Source organism: Cariama cristata, unplaced genomic scaffold (genome assembly GCF_000690535.1).
Source record: "Cariama cristata isolate BGI_N322 unplaced genomic scaffold, ASM69053v1 scaffold17531, whole genome shotgun sequence".
NCBI lineage: Eukaryota > Metazoa > Chordata > Aves > Cariamiformes > Cariamidae > Cariama > Cariama cristata.
Window position 1 is genome coordinate 11,311 of NW_009600007.1, and position 19,373 is coordinate 30,683.

Consider the following 19,373-nt stretch of genomic DNA (forward strand, 5'->3'; position numbering starts at 1 on the left):
TTTCCTGCGGGGAGGGATGGCCTGCCGGCAGCACAGCAAGGAATGTTAGCCTAGGAGCAAAGGAGTTTATCGGTGTTGATTTTCTGCCCTTTGAACTGCTAAGGACTGTTCCTGTGAGGAATAAAGAGATTAGATTTGAATTCTGAAGGACTGGCTGTTTGTTTGTCTGTGGCTACGGGCTTGAGAAAAGCCTCTTTTAGGTAAAGAGGCAGAGTCATGCAGGCGACTCCTGCCTTAAGTGGCTAAGCTAGATGTGATCAGGATTTGGGGGAAACTTAGAAGGGGATAGCGGGTGGTGGCAGTCAAAAGATAAATTAAGATTGTGCTTTTTGCCTTGCAGAATGCTTGTGCCTTGTTGGCATTTAAATACTGCTGAGTGGCTCCTGGAGCGTAAGGGTTAAAAATGCTGTAGCCTCGTTAAGTTGATCCTGAATCACTTGTGTGGTCTTCAGCTTGTCTTGTGGGGGTGAAGGATTGCTCAGTGGTAAATGGGAACAGAACTTCAACCCAGCATCTCTGTTGCTTGGGTTTCCAAGAGAGCGTACACGCATTGCAGTTTGTGTTTTGCAAACATAATGGCTCCTACAGGTAACATGAAAACCTCAACCAACTCTTGGGTTCTCACTTGGAGTGTCAGCGGGTTACTTCAGAGTAACTAGCAGTTCGTGTGTTTCTGTACTAGGGCTTCAGATAGATCGCTGCAGAGGGGTCTGCCCCTGAGCATCTCAATTGGGCAGAACAACTATCCCCAAGAAGCAGCTCCAGCCCTTTGGTACCTAAGGCTCTGAAGGTGAGCACCAGCAAATGCTCAGATCATAGGTGCTGAGTATTATACGTACCAAACTGTTCTTGATATTGCTTCTGCCTTGCATGGGGGAGGTTCACGCTAAGTTTCAATGCCTATGCCTTATTTCAGTGGGCAATGCCATAATAGTGTAATTGCAGTCCACTAACATAAGATGCGTGCAGCCTGTGACCTGCTTTGGTTGCTAAAAACAAAAGCTAATGGTCATGTAAGGCAAGTTGTTTTTGGCTTTGCTGAGAGGGGCATTGACCACGAGACACAAAGGCGGTTGTACTGAAATGTACAGCCACTTCGTTTCTCCTCCAGAGCCTTCCTTGAAACAGTCCAAAACAAGCTTCCACAAGCCAGCCAAGTTCATATGAAATCAACAGGATGTGGAAACCTGATCTTTTTCAGGCTCTTACTTCTTGGGAGGACACTCCAGCTTTCCTTGTGAACTTAGCTTCAGGGCATTAGTTAGTGACTAAATCCTGCTGAGCAGAAGTTGCTTAAGCAGTAATTCATGTGTCATACTAGTTCAGGCACATGTCTAAGATCAGTTCATTAACACACTTCTAAAGCATGTTGAGTAGATGATCTCTGACTTTACAATATTTGAAAATACGGTCTGAATCTGCTTGTCCCAGAAAAGACTTACAAAAATAGACAAAACTACAGGGCCTCTAATGATCCACCAGGTATTGGCATTAGTGTTAATGTCCCAACACCTGTAAAAATAGAAGAGAAGGTGCAGTCAGTTATCAAAACACTGGTGCCTTTTCAAAGAGGTTTAGTCTGGTTTGCGTTTCAGATAGGTCCCTATTCCCTTCTTCTACAAAATTAATGTCCTGTTCTCACTTAGTGGTACAACATTTCTGACAGAAAAGTGTCTGCCTGCACCGGACAAAAGTATTTCCTGCCCTTAAAGTACAACCACTGTTCAAAATTTTGGAAAGGAGAAGAGAAAGGAACAGAGTTCCACTGCTCAGAAAGTCAAATACAGATGCTGAAAACATTGTGGGCTGAATTCATACTCGAAGGCTACCTCCTACCCTTGAAAATGCTCAGATGAAATTTGAGGCTCTTTCTGAGGTTCCTCAGCTGGCCCTCTACTCCCTCCTACGCTAGCATCCAGGCTTGCACCACAGCAGGGTGGTGGTTGGTTTGCTTGGCTGCCGGCGGTTAGAAATGAGCAGGACCCAGTGGAGCAGCCTGCAGGGGGGCTGCATGCTCCCCTCGACATGCCACCTTCCCCCCCTCCACGCAACTTACCCAATATTTTCATGGAGTTGCCTAGCAGTCGCCCATGCGGCCACAAACACGGTTGGGGCACCTGCAATTGGAAAAGCTAGTTACTGTTCCACAAATCCATCCCAAAGGGAAAACAAACCCATGGTTATTCTTACTGAAAGGAGAACCAGTACCCCATCCGAGGGCGATGAACCACCAGAGGAACTTCGTTTCCAGGAAGAAAGAAATAGCCAGGAGAGTGTGGAGGTACAGTCCTTCCACGAGGAGCCAGCTGTAGTTGGACATGATGCAATACTGAAAGAAGACCATGGTGAGCTTACAGCCAGTCTGAGGAAAGAGAGGATAATTAGCTTCTGCCTGGGTTTGTGTCTACCTTCTGACAGACAGAGAGCTATAAATAAGTCTTGGGAAACAGAGATTTTATAGCTACTAGGGGACTAAACGGGTGGCCTTGAGACATGCATTCATGTGACAAGAAAGCAGAGCTAGCACTCGTAAAGGAGTTAATCAACTGACTCGCTAGGAAGAACCAACTGTGTCATGGACACATGGGTTTGGGTTACCATCTCACTTAGAGGAGTTTCACTATTACTACCTTATTACTGTCAGTAACACTAATGTCACCTTAGAGAAGCATGTGAATGTATTTTTCAGTCTTTTTTTCTTAAGAAAAAGGGTTGATAAAGACAAGTTAAAATTTGCTCAAAATGTTCTAATTCAGCAACAAAAATCCAGCAAAACAAAGGGGGTAAAGCAAAAAAAAAAAACACCAACTTTTTGTTTGTTTTTGTTTGTTTCCCTCCCTAATACTTATCTTTTGGTTTAAAGCATTGAATATTATCTCCAGTGCTCTCCCCCTGCCCCTAGTTTTCAAGATATTTTGCTGACAATAACAAGAAAAAGGGAAAAAAAAATAAAAATTTGGGAGGGGTTCCTTTTCCAGGCCCTCTGGTTGCAAACCCATATCTTACTATCAGGTCTTTCACTGTAGTATATCAGCAATATTTAATGTGTGCTCGTACTTTTCCTGCCAGTCTGATCTAGCAGGATCTAAAATCCATGTAAGAATCTCCACCCTGGTTGTGTATCCTGTGTTCACAGCCTGAGACATCTATGTTTAGGCATTTCTGGGTTAATGTGCTGAACTCCTGGTGTCTTCTCTAGCCATCTAGTCAATGCAATCAAGATGGTGAACGCAGGTACCTACTTCAGACTGACCTGGATGCCCTCTGCTCCAATACTTGTAATGACATCTACAGACAGGAGGAACCACACCTGAGTTTCTGTGTGTATGCTTCTGCTTTTGTGTCTTCATGCCAGCACCACCAATGCAGAATCCCCCCAAACGGGGAAATCTTGGCCAGGAACAACCAACGCAAAGGATGGAGCCATGGAGTAGGGACAGGGCAAACCTTTCCTCTCCCATAACCCCTCATGCTGAATGGAAAGCTGAGGTATAGAGATTTCCTTCCCTGCACACTAACTACTGCTGGGATCCTGCTGGGAAACTGAGGCGCGGAGCAAGCTGGAAGGCAGAGGGTTACCGTGTGTGCCCCACAGTAATTTGTGTCTTCAGAGGAAAACAAAACAGCATCCTTGATGAAGTTGGATGAGGCTCGCAAAATGAACGATGTGAAGAGATGCATGTGGATGTAGTTCCTTGTACAGCGAAGTCTTCTGTTACAAAAAGAGAGAGAGATCCTGTGAAGTTACATTCCTCACCAATGTGGGTAGCTTGTGGCTGTAAACAGCAGGCTTCAATACTTGTTAATGCTAAACTGACAAACGAAGAACGCTGTTTTTCTGTCTGTGAAGGGAAGACTAATGCATTTCCCAAGAGGGATATCCTAGAGAATACCTTAAAAAGCTAAAGTCACCTCTGCTCTACTCAGGTACTAAAACAAGCTGAACATTGCGAGAAGAATTGCTATTTCACACCAATATGCCTGGTCTAACTTCCCTCCCTCCTTTCTGGAGTAACATGAACCCAAGGTGTTTATCCACACCTGGGTGGATTTATTTGGTTTGCCTGCAGAGTTCACTTCTGTCTGCAATGTTTTCTGTATTAAATCTCCACATAATCTGAGTCCAGAGGCTGTGCAGCCCAAAGACAAGTTTGCAAAGCAGTTGGGGTTCTTTCTGCTTGGAGGTGCCGCCCTGATGCTTACTGTAAGGGAAATTCATTTCACTGAATAAGCAGCAAAGTACAAATTCCAGGTTATAAGGATGCGTGAAGATAAGTCAAGATAAGTCGTCTGTCAGGTCACTGCTGTAAACCTGAAACACCTTCCCAGAAGTCAGTGCAGTGGCATTTGGAGCAAAGTTTTAGCCACCGTCTCAAGTGGGGAAAAGAACAGCAGGGGGAAAGCCACTGTGCCCGAGGGACACTGAAGTCATGGGAAAACCTCAGCAGGGAAGTGGTGCGAACACCAGCCTGCAAAATATGTGCAGCTACATTTTGGAAAAGACAGGAGAATATGATATGAGGAGCAGCTCTGACATTTTCTGGGGGATGAGACTCAGAGATCATTTTTGTCACTGATTTCTATGAAGGTTTTCAGAAATACTTCAATTTTTCACTTGTCCTGAAAGCCAACAGAAGGATCTGTGTCAGCTGAGATGACCAGAAGCCCTGGCCAAACGCAAACTAGAAATGCTGCTTCTCACCTAAAAGAGAGCAGGACCACTAAGGCTATCGTCAGCGTCACAAGCGAGGTGCAGTACCCGATGGTGTACATGGTCTTCAGAGTCATGAAATAGGAACGCTGCAGGGGAACATATATTCACATCTTTACCTTTGCCTTTCTGGCAGAAATCAGCCCTCACCAAGAGAAAGGTGTCTTCTCCTATTTAACAAATAAATTTTCTTGTAAAATGAGCTACTGAAGTTTTACCTTGAGCAACCCATTCTGATCATTTGGAGGAAGTATTTATACTGAAAAACATCTGCAATAATAACCCCAACTGAGTCAAAAAATAACATCACTCAGTCTCTCCTTAACATGTTCCTCCCCCAAAGCAGCAGATCTGTGGTCACAGGCACTCAGACTCACTCTCGCCTCATTTGTCGTGTCATTGACATTGTAGCCACAAGCGATATCGGGTCTTGGATATGGGTCTGACCAACCCTCTCTCGTACAGTTTCGATAGACAAAACCTGTGTGGTAAGAACAAAAAAAAAGACAAAACCAGGTGTGATCTTTGTTCTCCTCGGGTGTCAGTCACCAACATGTAGGGTCGCTGCAAGACCAAAGAGAAGATTTTCCCCCAGGCAGTGCGCTCTACATAGCTGGAGGTGAAATGCAGCTGAGCTAATTATGTTGATACTTGCCCAGTGTACTTGTGTGGGTCATAATATTGTTTGCCCACTCAGGGATGGCTGTGATTGATGTGTTTTTATTAACAGCAACATAAATAATACTGTTCGGTACATCTGGTGTTTCTTGGCCAGCGTTCCAAGATCAGCAAACACATGACTTGTTCAATCACAGATTCATACTCCTTGCAAACCTGATACTTTCCTGAATGCTCCCACCTCCTTACTGTGGTTTGTCTGAAGAGAGCACAAAACTTTAGATAGTGACAGATTTTTGGTGAGATTTAAATGAAAACTGAATGGCTTGTTCCCACAGCCAGGTCTGGGCATTATCTTACACTGTTGATTTCCTTGCTTACTTGCAAATTAAAGGTTAGGATGGGATTCCCCTCACTTAAGCTACACTTCTGAAAGCTAAATGCTTGAGTTCAGCTGTGTCCCTCATGGCTGTCTTTCTAGTCAGTGGAGAAAGAGAGGCATTTGCAGAATTCATCTCATTTTCAGACAGACTTCCGCAGAGGGAAAGTTTGTCTGACCCACTTCTGCTGGGATGTCTGACTTTTAGACTCTCAAAGCTGAGTTGGATGGATCCCCAGCAAGTTGCATGTAGTTGAATAGGACAGGTTTGAACATGTCCATATTCATGTTTGTCACTAAACTGGAAGTGGGAATTCCTACCCTACAGCCCTTACAATCTCATTGGAAGAAAATGACCCTAGCAGGCACGTAGGTTATGTGCTGAGGAGAAGAGAAACTTTCACCAAGAAGTAAAACCACTGCCCACTGTCCTAACCACATTAACCTGTCAGGTAGGACCCACACTTGAGAAACATGGAGTGAAATCCTGGCTTTTCTGCAGTAACAGCAATACTAGGAAGGACTTAGAGAGGACCTGAAATCAGCAGCCCTTCTTAATAGAAGCCTTGCCAGAAGGCACCACAAAAGTCTATACTTGCCCACACAATTAGCCATGGGGCTCTGGGGCACCCAGTTCCTGCAAAACATCCCCCACAGTGTTGAGGGAACGGAGGGAGATGCATCTGCAGCAGTGTTTGGTACTGGTTTATGCTCTTAGGAGCTCTGCTGGGACTGCCAGGACAGAGTCAGGGCTCCTGCTACCTCTGGGCTAATTCTGGTAACCTGACAGCGTGTCTGCACTTGATTTGAACTCACCTCTGTAAAACTGCAAGGCACAGCAAACACGCTGAGACCTCCTAGTGGGAAGAGCACTGGGTGTGGCAGTATCAGACTATTATTCTGATGTTTTTATGAACATCTTGTTCCAGCTTAGCATCTTTGAAAGAGCCAGGCTTGCTTTTTAAGTCAGGTTTGCTGTGCCCTGCTGCAGTGCAGCAACAACAGGAGAGAAACAGCTCTCCCAAACAGTTCTCCCCAACCGGCCTTGGCACTCAGCAAGGGAATGGTATGGTGGCAAATTCTCTACTTCAGCTTCCATTATTAAGACACACGTACTTCACTCAGAGCAGAGTGTTGTGCTTGTAAACATGCCTGTAACTGCTTTTTGCCTGAGGATGACAAAGTAGGTCAGACAAGAAGAGATGAAATTCTGTGTTGGTGTGTGCATGCGATTGCGTTCTATGCAAAGCATGGGAGATTATGCAGGGCCTATTATATTGACAGAAGTGAGCAAAATTTTAACAATGCTACTTGCTTATGGGTGACACGCACACTGGGGAAACTGCAGCATGCCCCACCCGGAGCAGTCCCGGGGTTTGCAGTCTGTCTGATGATCGCTGCTTGCTGTTTACTGGTGCTTTGGAGGCTTTTGGAGTTGCCTAAGCATGGGGGAACACTGGCTTAAGGGATGGAACTGGGGTTGTCTGATGTGACCTTCTCCTCTGCCTCTGAATTCCCACAGTCGTCACACCTTTCCTTGTTTCTTGGCTGAGACACAATGTGCAGGTCTGGATGTGAACTTCAGTTATGTTACTTGGTTCCAGATTATTTTGTTTCTTTGGTCTGTTATGTGGGAAGGGGCCAGACAGTCTGGGCTGCAAGTGCAAGTCTAGATGTGAGCACAAAGCTCAACAGCACAGAGACCAGGGTTTAGTCAGAGCTTAGAGCTATCTGCGTCCCTTAACCTATGGGCCTTTGGCGTTTGTGGTTGCCCATCTGCTTTGTAAGCAGTGAGGAGAGAAAAATTCTGCTTTTTTTCAAGCAAACAGATCTTTGTTTTTCTTTTGCAAAATTGCTTCAAACAGGGCAACGACTGTAGCAGTAATTAAACGCATGAGTCACAAGCCAACCACAGTATAAAATCAGAGAAGCATGTGGCTATGAGAATGAGAACAAACTATTGCTGACTTTGACCCAAAACGCCAGATGCAGAGACCGAAATGAGATGCAAATGCCAATGGACCATGTCTTGGATTTCTGTTTTGAACACTGTCACTGATTATTGCTTATCAGAAGTGGCTCAGCTCTCAGCTTCTCGATAAGGAGGGCAACTAAAGTTTAAAGTTGTTAGGCTATTTCCAAGATAAAGCAGTGCACATTTGAGATGTAATTATGACCTTTGGATGTACAAATTCCTGTTTTCCTCCCCAGTACGAAGGCCAGAGGCAGGGAGCAGTTCCCTCTAGTGGCTCTATCTGCAGTGATTTCATTTAATAGATTTAAGGGCCGGTATCGCTATGCTAAAGATTTGTGAGCACATGCCGGATGAATGATTTCTTCAGCGATCTGTGTCTTTGTGTAGTTTATCCTCTGTCTTTAAACCAGATTATAGGATTCAATGGGCAGCTACTGTTTGTGCATACAGAAAGTAGCATGGTATTTATTTTAATCTGAATGGCTAATGTCTGATTTTATTTAAAGAGCACTAAGTGCTTCTCCTCTGACTTATCTAATCTTTATTAGACAATCTAATACTTTGTTTCCCGTTCCTCCCTCCATAACATGAATGTGTCTGCTTTTCTGTAAGTACTGGATCTCATTAATCCCTGTCCTATAACTGAAGAATGCAAAACCCTCTTTCAATTTGAATCATTAACTCACTAAAGAGAAATGTAAGCACATTTCTTGGGCATTGCTGAAAAGTAGAAATGAAGAGAAAGCAGGCAGAAACTCCTACTTAAGGGCTCATGATTACTGGGAATAAATTTTACTTCATTTCTAGCTTAGAAATCCCAGAAAAAGAACAACAAACATTGCTTGAACTCATCTCTTTGAGTAAGACGTTTGGTGAGCCATGAAATTTGAGTTCCCATGAATTTGTGCTACTTGTGTGGAGCTTGTCACAGCCAAGAGATGAACTCCTAGTGCAGATTTACTCTTGACAGAGGCAAAAAAGGGATCTTTTCCCCCTACCTGGCTGGCTGTTTTGCCAAAACTTGTATGAACTTAATGCTTTGTGAAGTTTTGTCCCTGTCAAGCTCAGCTGAGATCAGCCACTGGCTCTAGGAGTTATTAGAAGGGGAAAGAGAGACAGAAATACATAAACACAGAGCCTGAGCAGAGAAAACTCTTTCCTTTAGGAAACCATGCTAAAAACCAGCTTTTCAGGATAGCATTTACTTCCTGCACTTTTCTCCACCCAGCTAAGAAAAATAAACACTTAAAATATCTTGCTACTTCAATTCCAGGCTTTCCCACATTTAGCTGAGCATTGGAAACGGAGCTCCTAATTGACCATAGGTCTTTAAAAGAAGCAGGGACACAATTTCACTTCAAGTTCAGACCCAATGGTGGCATGTTTGTAAATAACACATTTAATAAAAATTACCTGGGCAAGAAAAGCATTTTTTTAGTGTTACCTTTCTTCCCAGTCAGCATCTGGAAGAATTCAGGGCAGTGAGCATTGACAGTCTGTCCCACAGCAGAGGAAGGCCAGCAGCTCATGTTATCCCACATTCCAGCACATCTGCCTGGGGGGGCAACAATGCAATACCATGCAGTATCTCCCAGTGATGAAACACCATGAAACTTCGCCCAACAATGAAACATTATGAAACATCTCCAAGCAATGAAACATCATGCAACGTCTCCCAAGGACCAAGGTAGCTATGGGAAGAAAGATGCTCAGTACTCTGAAAAGCAAGCTGGATGAGACAGAGCAAGTCCTGCTGAGACCTGCTGAGACCTCGATAGGACAGAACAGGCCCTGCTTGCTTCAAACCACCCCCAGCAATCTTCAGGCCCATCCCATTCTGGTCCTTGACTCCACTGGTTTCTACGAGCCAGACAACAAGCAACAAGGGGCATTGTGAACTTTGCATCAGGCCTTTGGCTACCTATCTGCCTCCTGGTAACTATTGAATGGCTCTGGAAGAATGAAGGAAACCAGATGTGAATTTTTTAGCTCACTTTTCAGTCTTTTTAAAGTTTCCACTTTGAGACACCCTAATGTTTTCCTACGTAATCCTTCTGTAAACAGAAAAAGATACAACTTGACTAGGAGTTTAAACAGCTTCACAATGATACTGGGGAAAAGGGGAGAGAGGAACAGTAATGATGTCATCCTTTTATCACCATAAATATTCCTTTGCTTCTTCATCTCTTTTGTTAAGTCAAGATTGTGCTGGAGTGAATAACGTCAACAGATCACTTGCTGGGCTTGGCTGCCAGTCTCAATGACTTTTCTGCTGCAGGAGAGCAAAACTTTGCCAAGCTCTATCAGTTCCCAGGACTGTAAAGGGAAGGTCATCATATTTACAGGTCAAGGCAAAACATGGATACACACCAATATTCTGGAAAAATCTGCCCATACTGTTGTTCTTCGCAAAGCCAGGCCTCTGACGATGTGACATGCCTGTTGGAGGACCCATCTCAGAGCGACCATTAAACCTGGCGTCTCGCTGGGCTCTCTGCAGGCACAAGCCCGTGGTTCAGTTGCCCTCCCTGGACCGTCTGCCACCTGAGGCCTTTATCAGCTGCAGGAACTGACTGACACTGCCCAAACTGACCCCATTTCCCTCAGTTAGGCACAAGGGCTGCTTGTTTTAAGTCTAGGCTTGTTGTGGTCCCCTCCTACAGCCAGGGTGTGAGGGAGGCTTTTCCAGCTGCGCCTTTGGCTTGGCTGTGCTGCCTTCTGTCAGGGCTGGTAGAGGTGTACCAGGGAGCCGACGGTCAGTGGAGCACAGCAGGAAGGTAATCTCAACTTAGACATCTTGCTTAGGTGCTAGAAGCTGGCAGGGCTGAATTTTGGCCTGCAGTACAGAGTGTTAATAGAGAAGACCTACAGTTGATACCCTTTGTGCTACAGAGAAACTGCAATCCTGGCATTTCTTATTTTGCTCTTCTCCAGGCACACCTGAAATCTTTCAGGCTGGTTCCCTTTTGCCTCTGCTGACCATCATTGGTTTTAGCAAAGCCTTCTCTGTGGGTGTTGTAACATGACAGGGAAAAAAGAGGCCTCTGGAGCCTGCCGGGACCACCCTGTGCCTGGCGCGTCCTGGCACGTGCCAAATGCCCCGCACGCCCACTGAAATTGGTGGGGAGGAAGCTCTGAGCGCTCTCTTCAAACACTTCATGCTTTGTAAGGCTAGCCTCCATCAGCCTGACAAAAATATTTACATTTCTAGAAATGTATTGATTTCCTCCTGCTCAACAGTCCTAGTGCCTGGAAATGGAGAGCTTTTCACAGCCAGGGCACCTCGGCTCTGGTGTCCTCCCTGTGCCAATGTTTATAGGGCTTGGTAACCATTTACTTCAAAGCAACAGTTTAATGGCAAATGAAACATCACCTTGGGTGATATTTATTCCTAGCCATGCTGCATTGTTTGGGTTATCGAACCTTCATGGCAATGCCACTGGCATAAAGCCCCCAAATCAGACTCGGTGCACAGAAAAACCTGGCAAAATTACAATGTTGGGATGGTCTCTGCCCAGGAGGAGAAAACAAAAATCAGCTGAGCCATTCCTCCTGCGGGTGGGCTTCTTGCCATCCCCCATGGAGCAAAGCCAGTGCCACCCACCCCTACCTAGCCGAGCAGCCTCCTGGGTGGAGGCAGAGCACGGCAGCACATCCCTGACATCCCTGTGCTCTTCGGGACTTCCCTCAAGTAGCAAATAGAGTGTTCCCCCAGCAGCAAAATACGGTGTAACCACAACCAGAGGTCCCAGACCTCCAGCAGCTTCCCTCCCCTGCTCCCTGCACCTGAGAGAATTAGCCCGTCTTTGCTCGTGCACAAAAGAGAGCATAGCCATTACTTGGGTTACATTAATGTAACACTTCTCCCTTCTCCAAGCTAATGGTACCACAAGGGCAGAGTCCCTTTTTCCTTATACTGCAGGAGGATAAGCAACACTTACTGCTCAGGTACCTTGTGCCTGGTTCACCCACAACTAATCCTGTGTGTTTGTGCCATTTTCAGAGAGATGTGAGCACCACGGCAGAGATGGCACCATGGAAGCTTGTCCCCTGCTTTGCCCTTCTTCCTGCCTGCACCAGTCAAAGCTTCTGGGGTAGGTGCAGGAAGGATGGAGTACGGAAGGTGACCTACACCCTGCCAAGTCGCCTTTCTCCTTCCCTGTGTGACCCACCAAAGGCATGCAATAAATCCCCAGAGCTTTGTTTCTCTCGCCCTGTATGGGATTTTCTGCGCACAGACCTCAGATATGCAGATAATCAAAGGCTGGAGGTATTTTCAGATGCATTATTTCCCAGAATAAAAGCATTACTCCATAATTTACCAAGGTAAAAAACCCTCCCTGAGTAAAGACCAGCAGAAGGAAATTCCTGGGTTCTCTCCTTGGGAACCATTACTTGGGGCAAGATGTGCATCTTACCCCTGTTTATTCTTCTGGGGTTTCACTGCCAGGAGAAGGTGTGTTTGCAGAGTTACAGAGACAGAGATGGGCTTAGTCACTCTGGCCACTTTCAGTTTAAGGCTTTCTGCTATGTGGGTAGCCCTGAGCCCACAGCGGTATGCTTTGTTTGATCTGACGTGTAGTGTTAAAAGGGCAATTTTGACAGCCATTGGAAATGCTTTTTCAAAGATTTAACATAATCCTATACTTCTAACTTCTCTCTGTGTAGCTTTAGGGAGAAGGGCACAGAGAGTAGAATTATTCTGTTTAAAAATTTCCAGTAACAAAAGGCCTTGGGGCAATTATTAAGATTTGGCTCCAACTTAAAACTGGATTAAGTCTCTGCAGAGGAGCTACTATTTGACTGAGATAAAACAAGACCATCTGTAGAACAGTACTGCCTGCTAATGCTAATACTGGTCCACACCTGCACGGTCCTGTGAAGTTTAACATGTTTGCATCTTTGGACCTCTGGTGCAAAGGAAATGCAGAACTCAACGTTAAAGCCATGTCACAGGATCAAAGCAGAAAAATAGATAGGTTGTCAAACCACCCTCCTCTTTGGTGAGGTGCACTGAGGAAAGAAACAAACAATACTGATTTATTCATATCATCAATATATGCAATGAGACAGATCTGTATTCTGGAGTATCTGGCAACCTGCCATAAGGTACCCTGTCACTGCTACATGGGTGTAATGCCCTGAAGCTGTGCTCACACCAATCAGTCTGCAAGGCTCACAGGGATAAAACAGAGAAAAATGCTAGGTGTCCTCAGAAACTGGGCAACAAATCTTCCCTCTGAGCCTTGCCTTTGGACCAGGTCAGAGTGAAAGAGTTCTGTGTCTCCAACACTCTCTGCTAGAGAGGAAGGCTTTGAAACTAAGAAAAAGCCTCAAGTCTTGCTCCACATGGTAGCTTATCTCTGGCCAGGACACCCTGCACACAGTACATCTCATGGGAGCTCCTTCACTTTCCACTGATGGGGACCTTGCCATGTCACAATCCACAAAAGTCACCCAGGAACAGTTGAGTCTGTGGGATGCTGTGAATGACACAAACCCAGCCTTAGCGGCGATGCCTGGTCATGCACAAAAAATAGTCACATCTGTTGTCTCCATCCAATGTACTCTGTCAGGTACTGACCCAGCTGCTGCCAGGGGGAGCAAACACTCAGTTTCATAGGCAAGCTTCAATAATTGCTTGCAGTTGTCTTTCTGAGATCCCTTGCACATGAATGCATTTGCTCAGCTGTGAAAGGAAAGCTGTCTACATGATGAGGACTCAGTACCACAAGACTTTCCCAGGCCAAAAAACACCTTTATATGATGATAAATCCTCTCCGAAATGCAAGAGCTCTGTTACATGACAGTGAGTTATAGCAAAGAGCAAGCAAATAGGACCTTCAGGCCACGTGATTTAAATGTTGGTTGCTGTTACTCATGATTTTGAAGGCAAATAGAGTTTGCAAACACAGTTTACAAATATAGTAAATCTACACTTACTGGGCTGACTTCATAAAAATATCCTTGTCCAAGATGAGAATAATTCCAAATTCTCTGCAATTTGCAAGTTTTTGTTGCTGATGTGCTCCCTAGTTGTAAGGACTGCAGTTGAGCAGCAAAGATAGAAGGCTCTTACAACTCTTGCTGTCACAGTAAGGTCAAAATCCCACCCTCGGAGCCTTATAACAGATCTTACCTGTTTTTCTGCTCCTAAAGGAGAGATGCATACAAGGTGCATGTCTCTTATGGGAAGGAATGCGGGGTTATCTGATTTTGAGGCCACTCAGCTCATCTGAGAGCAGTCTTTATCATGTACATTTGTTCAGTCTTTACCTGAGCTCAGAAGCAGATCGTTTTCCATCGTTCTGTTCTTTGCCTCCAGGGAGAGAGTCTCAGCACAGTTTTCTTCCTCCTTTTTCAGAACACTCAGGAGGTCACAGACAGGTGGGACAGCTCTGATCTGCAAATTTTAAAAGCAAGTGAAGTCACTTTTCCTCTTAAAACTTACATCCCCTCAACAGGATTTACCCTTCTTACGCTCACATTCCTCATGCAACCTTATCAACTGATTGTGGGCAATATTTCCTTGAAATACAGTGAATTTCCTTCAAATACGGTCAATTTTCCTAATTAAGTCTGCTGTTTTATGGTAGCATCAGGCAAGCACAGACTGAGTTTCTGCCTTCTCCCTTTTGCTGACATTAATGTTATTGAGAATAATGTGTTATTTTGCTAAATTAAGTACATAAGGGAATGCTCTTCCAAAAGACTGCAGAAACATCCAGGGCACTGCTGGACTCTCCTAGAGCAACAGTGAATTACTTACTCATCCCTGGCAGTGTTAAACCATAGACCTCGCAGGTCATTTTCCCCGGGCACAAGCAATCCAAATGTGTCCACTGGTTGCAGATCACCCAAACCTGTTTCACTGCTACTGATCAAGAAGCTTCAGGAGCCAACCTGGAAGCAGAATCTCACCCAGATTTTTGTGAGAACCTAAACAGTAATTTATCCTAAGGTCATTTTCTCACCTTCCTATCTTGCCCCATCCTCCTTTCTTACAAGGCATGTGGAAATATTAGTCTTAATCCTGATATAGCAATTAAATGTGCAATTTATGTTGTGTGTAGCTGGAGCAAAATGAATGCACAAAACAGCTACCGACCATTAAAATAACATGTATTAAAAATCATTGCAAAATGATTTGCAGGACAAGGTTCCAGTTGTTATGTCTTGCAGTAAAAAAGTACTTTTACCATTTTTGCTAGTTTCTATTATTTTTGACAATAAAAGTACTGAATATAAGCTGATTCCCACTATAAAAAAATAAGTAATTCCTCCCTCATGAATAAAACCTAAAATCTTTAGAAATTCCCACTATGGAACTTATATGTACATATATATGTACGCATAGGTATATACACAGACACATACTTAAAAGATTAAAAGCAAGCCATCAGGATGTATTATTGGAAAAGTATCAGATAGATTTTTTTATGTACTTTGTGTAGGAAAAGTTAACCCAGCAGCATCATGTTACTACCCAACCTAATCAATCTTGTAGCATTGCCGATCACTTTCAGATTAGATTTAGGAGAGAGAATGATCACTGAAAACCTTGTAGTGAGAACTATTACTTTTCTACAATTAAATTTTAGCCTAACAGACATCAGCGACTATATTCCCACTCATTTTGGCTGGAAGTATTCTGGGTATTGTATTTCTGAACAAAGTTTGACCTTTTCAGCAGTGTATCGTGCCTCATCTAATTGGTCTGTTGTGTTTATCTTCAGCATCTTTTTCCCTTGTCTTTGTGCATCGTGAAATAAATAAACTAAAAACCATTTGGTTTTGCATGATGTAAGGAATTTTCTGCAATCACACACGTAAAGAATTCAGATGAAATAAACTATCCTCTGATACCAGGCTTTAAACGTAGTTTTAATCCATTAATATTTGAAAAAAACCCAGATTTTTAAAATCCAGTTAATCTTTGAAAAAAATAGAAATGTCTGATTGGAGTAACATGTCTAAAGAAATGTAATTGCATTTAGTAGTTTCAGTTGTTAGCTGAAGGTTGAATTTCATAATTTCTAAATATCGACAGGTTTTTTAAATGTGCATTATTTATCATTCTCTATTGTTACCTGTTTGATTACTAATAGTAAAGCAATTCAGTACATTTCCAGAGTGTATAACTATCAATGTGACAGTTAAGACCTATAGCATACTTCTGCTATAGTATCTCTGTCCAAAAGTTGCCTTGAAAATACATTAAAAAACAGTATTAGTGCTGAGCATTTGAGGTGGCCAACAGAACCGGTCTGGTCTGCATGTGGGTTGTTCAAGATGATAGTAAAGATGTTAGTAAACATCTTTACTTTAAAGTTCAAAATGTTAGTAAATATCTCAGATACAGGAAAATCATTCGCCTTAAAAAAGGCTATACATCTTGTGGGCACTGTTTTCTTTTAAGAAATGTAGGTCCTAAGAAAGCTTTTGTTTTAGAAAGAGGTTTAAAGTCTGCATTATTTCTTCCTGGCTAGAATGAGAGTGCACTGTTTTAGCATATTCAGCTGTGAAGACCACCCTGATGATCTGATACAGCATTATTTTCTTACATAAAATGTGTTGCTCAAGCAGGAATATGGTGTAGTCAATGCCTTACAATTACTGCTTTACCCCACCAAGTGGAGCCCACCCTATTCTTCCAACCAGATAGATACTACTGCCTGGTGATAGACGTACAGGTAACAGGACTTTAAACCTAGAGAAAGCAGAAAACCTCTGGGTTTAAAGACATGTTTTCCACAAACGCTCTCCCTTGGTCAGTCTTTGCCAATGCTGGCATCCGACGGGGCAGGCTGGGTGCGAGCGGGGCTGTCGCAGGTCTGGTGCGGCTGTTTGCTGAGCGATGCGAAATCCCGCTTCCCGTGCCATGGCCAGATAACCCCGCTCTGCTACCAACTGTGCTCAGTTTCGCTCGTGTTTACCGTCCACAACTGGGAGCAAACAGCCTGTCCCCGCGCCTTGAAATTGAGGAGGAAAATGGGCTCCTCTATGTACAGTTTCTTCATTTCTTCCTAAACAGTTCACTGAAACAGCTCCCTGCTCACAGGCTGTCAGATTTTGATGAGGGGGCAAGACATCCTTGTATTTTGTTTAAAGGCAATGTAAGATACCAAAACCATTCCAAACAGAAACAGCTGTGATAACTAGATGCCCAGAATGGGTAGAAAGCTGCAGTTCGTGATATTAATAGCAAGTCAACTACAGCTTTTATAACACATGAAATGAATGGATCTAAATGCTATTTAATATAAATAAAATTTGCAGCCACAGAATTCACAGCCATTTAATTTGAAAGTAAGTGGGTTTAGTTTCATGAGAGGATTTAAAGGAGAACAAAAGTTGCCTGGCAAAATCAAAATAGGTATTTTGAAGGGTTAGAAAAAGAACAAGTGGAAGGAGATGCTTTTAGTGGCACCCTGAGTAACGACATCTATTTACAGAGTCCTTTAGGTAGTAGCTAAGAATAAGAAACCAAAATGACAAGAAAACCATCACAGTCACTATTTTTATTGTGAAAGACAATCAAAAGGCAAAAACAGTTTGCAGATTGCATTCACTCTCCAATTAAAATGTCTAGGAAGAGCTCAGGTTTTCTGAAAATTTGAACCAAATCTCCTGCTAGGACAAATAGACTGAATTTTCCGTTAGTTGCAATGAAACAGTGATTTTTTTATATTTGCCGAAAGTTTGATCCTTTCCCAGCTTCTCACACCCGGGCTGGACATATTTCAGTCTTCAGTTTATATGCTTTCAAAATGTGAATAAGCTGAGCACAACTTCATGGAATAGAAGTGCACTTACTCAGACAACATGTAATTCCATGCAATTGGGAATAAATAGCTCTGAGCACCTACCAGGACAGTTGAAATCCAGAAGATGATCACCCAGATGGTCCACATAGTCAATCACAGTCTGTTTCCTTCATCCCTCATGCACCAGAGGTCACCGGGCTGTCTGTATGCTCTCCAGTGTGGCTCTTAGCTCCTTTTCACTTCATGTCTTTCCCTCCTCTCTTTTTTCGTTCCTAGCTTTGACCATCCTCAGTCAATGTTTCTCTCCAGCCGCAGAGCCCTAGAGAGCATCAGCAATGACAAGACCCCCCCATCCACCCTCAAAGCTCTCCTCCTCCTCTGCAGAAGCCTCCTGTCCCAGGAATAACAGCACCTCTGTTGAGCATGTTCCTACTATCATCTGCCTCCCTTCCCAGCTATTATTCACTGTTATCGATGGGTGTCGCTGGGGAATGATGATTCCTCATGCTCCCATGATAAGGGACCAAGCAGGACTCCTGTGTAAGATGTCAGCCCCACAATGGCAGAGGTAATCAATCAAGGGGAAATACAGCCCTGGAATAAGAGCCCTGCTGAGAAACAGGGTTGGAGGAACGTGATGCAGGCTGCCTGCACTGCTTCTGCTCCTGACAGCTGTACACATGCCTCCCGTAGCAAGCACACGTCCCCGAGAGCCAGAAATCAGGAGGCTGGCAGAGCCTGCTGCAGGAGAGCCAGCTACCCACGCCTCCCACCCAGCCCGGGCAAGCACAGCTGCCGGAGCTGAAGACGACCTTGAGTCTGGGGTAGGCACCAGAGAAAGGGCAAACAGGGATCTTGTCTTGCCATCCCTTCCAAAGAGGACTCTAAATGTTCCCGGGACTTCACCCTCTCATCCAACATCCAGAGAAACAGCCAGTCTGCGTTTTGTCCCAATGATATAGGTTGCAAGGTGACATTGCATTTGGATCCTCGTGGTACCTTGTTGGTGGGATGTAGATTCCAGCTGTTCTGGGTTCCCTGTAGAGAGTTCCTCAGCAGTCCCCAGCAGTCCCCTTCCCTGGCAGCAGAGCGGTCTTTGTCTTTCCAGGTTTTGTTTCTGTGGCAAAACTATTGTAAAGGGGCTGCGTGCTTAACCTGGGTGTGTGCTCCCAGCTGCAAAGGCAGGTGCTCTTGCTTGCCAAGTTCACTTGTAGCGCAATAATGAATATGGTCTCAAAAAAGAGCCAAAGTTTGCACCGTGCACTAGTGTCCTTTCTCAAAGCACTGTAGTCCTCAGTTTGGTAAATTGTCTCAAAATATCTTTTACCATCTTTTCCAATTTATCATCACTTGTAAGCCCAGACAGGTCAACTATGGTGAGGGGTTGCCCAAAACTCAGAGTCTGCTCTCCAATCTACTGAGGGTGTGCGCAAGATCTTCCAGTAAAGTCAATGACTATGGCCATAAAACATCTAGCTCATTACCTGCGCACTGAAAATCCAACTATTGCATTAAGCAAGTCATCCGCTGAGCAGCACAATGAAGGAATCTGGGTTTCCTAGTGAGTGTTGTCCTTTCTCATGCTCACCCTGACCACAGGAACTGAAGTTCTCTATATGTGGAGTTCTATCTGTAGAGAACTGGAGTTCTCTATATGTGCTCCCTAGGACAGACAAATTGCAATGCTTTCTGCTCCCCTACACACCACCCTCATCTCTCCCCACATCCCCAGAGCAGAGGTCGAGCAAGCAGCAGCATCTGCTTTGTCCCTACGCTGCGTCTGTCCTGCCCAGCTGCCCGGTTGGCACGTGCTGACCGCCCGACTGCCACGCTCATCCAGCATCGTTTCCCTTGCAAAGAGCAAATGTCTCAGTCTTCCTGGGCCTTGTCCACACTAAACTTGTAGCAACTTTCATTTCTTGA

At 44.4% G+C, this 19,373-nt stretch overlaps 1 protein-coding gene across 1 annotated transcript in view; it reads right to left on the reverse strand.

The window, feature by feature from the left end:
• SCTR (secretin receptor) overlaps window positions 1-17,597 on the reverse strand; it is a 20,772-nt gene extending 3,175 nt beyond the window's left edge. Inside the window, exons 1-9 of the mRNA XM_009709885.1 lie at window positions 17,553-17,597; window positions 13,960-14,086; window positions 9,128-9,238; window positions 5,089-5,192; window positions 4,703-4,800; window positions 3,580-3,712; window positions 2,209-2,362; window positions 2,057-2,117; window positions 1,443-1,512 (exon numbers count right to left, since the gene is read on the reverse strand). Coding sequence (XP_009708187.1) covers window positions 1,443-1,512; window positions 2,057-2,117; window positions 2,209-2,362; window positions 3,580-3,712; window positions 4,703-4,800; window positions 5,089-5,192; window positions 9,128-9,238; window positions 13,960-14,086; window positions 17,553-17,597 — 903 coding nt within the window. The remainder of the gene's footprint in view (window positions 1-1,442; window positions 1,513-2,056; window positions 2,118-2,208; window positions 2,363-3,579; window positions 3,713-4,702; window positions 4,801-5,088; window positions 5,193-9,127; window positions 9,239-13,959; window positions 14,087-17,552) is intronic.
• Window positions 17,598-19,373: the final 1,776 nt, after the last annotated feature.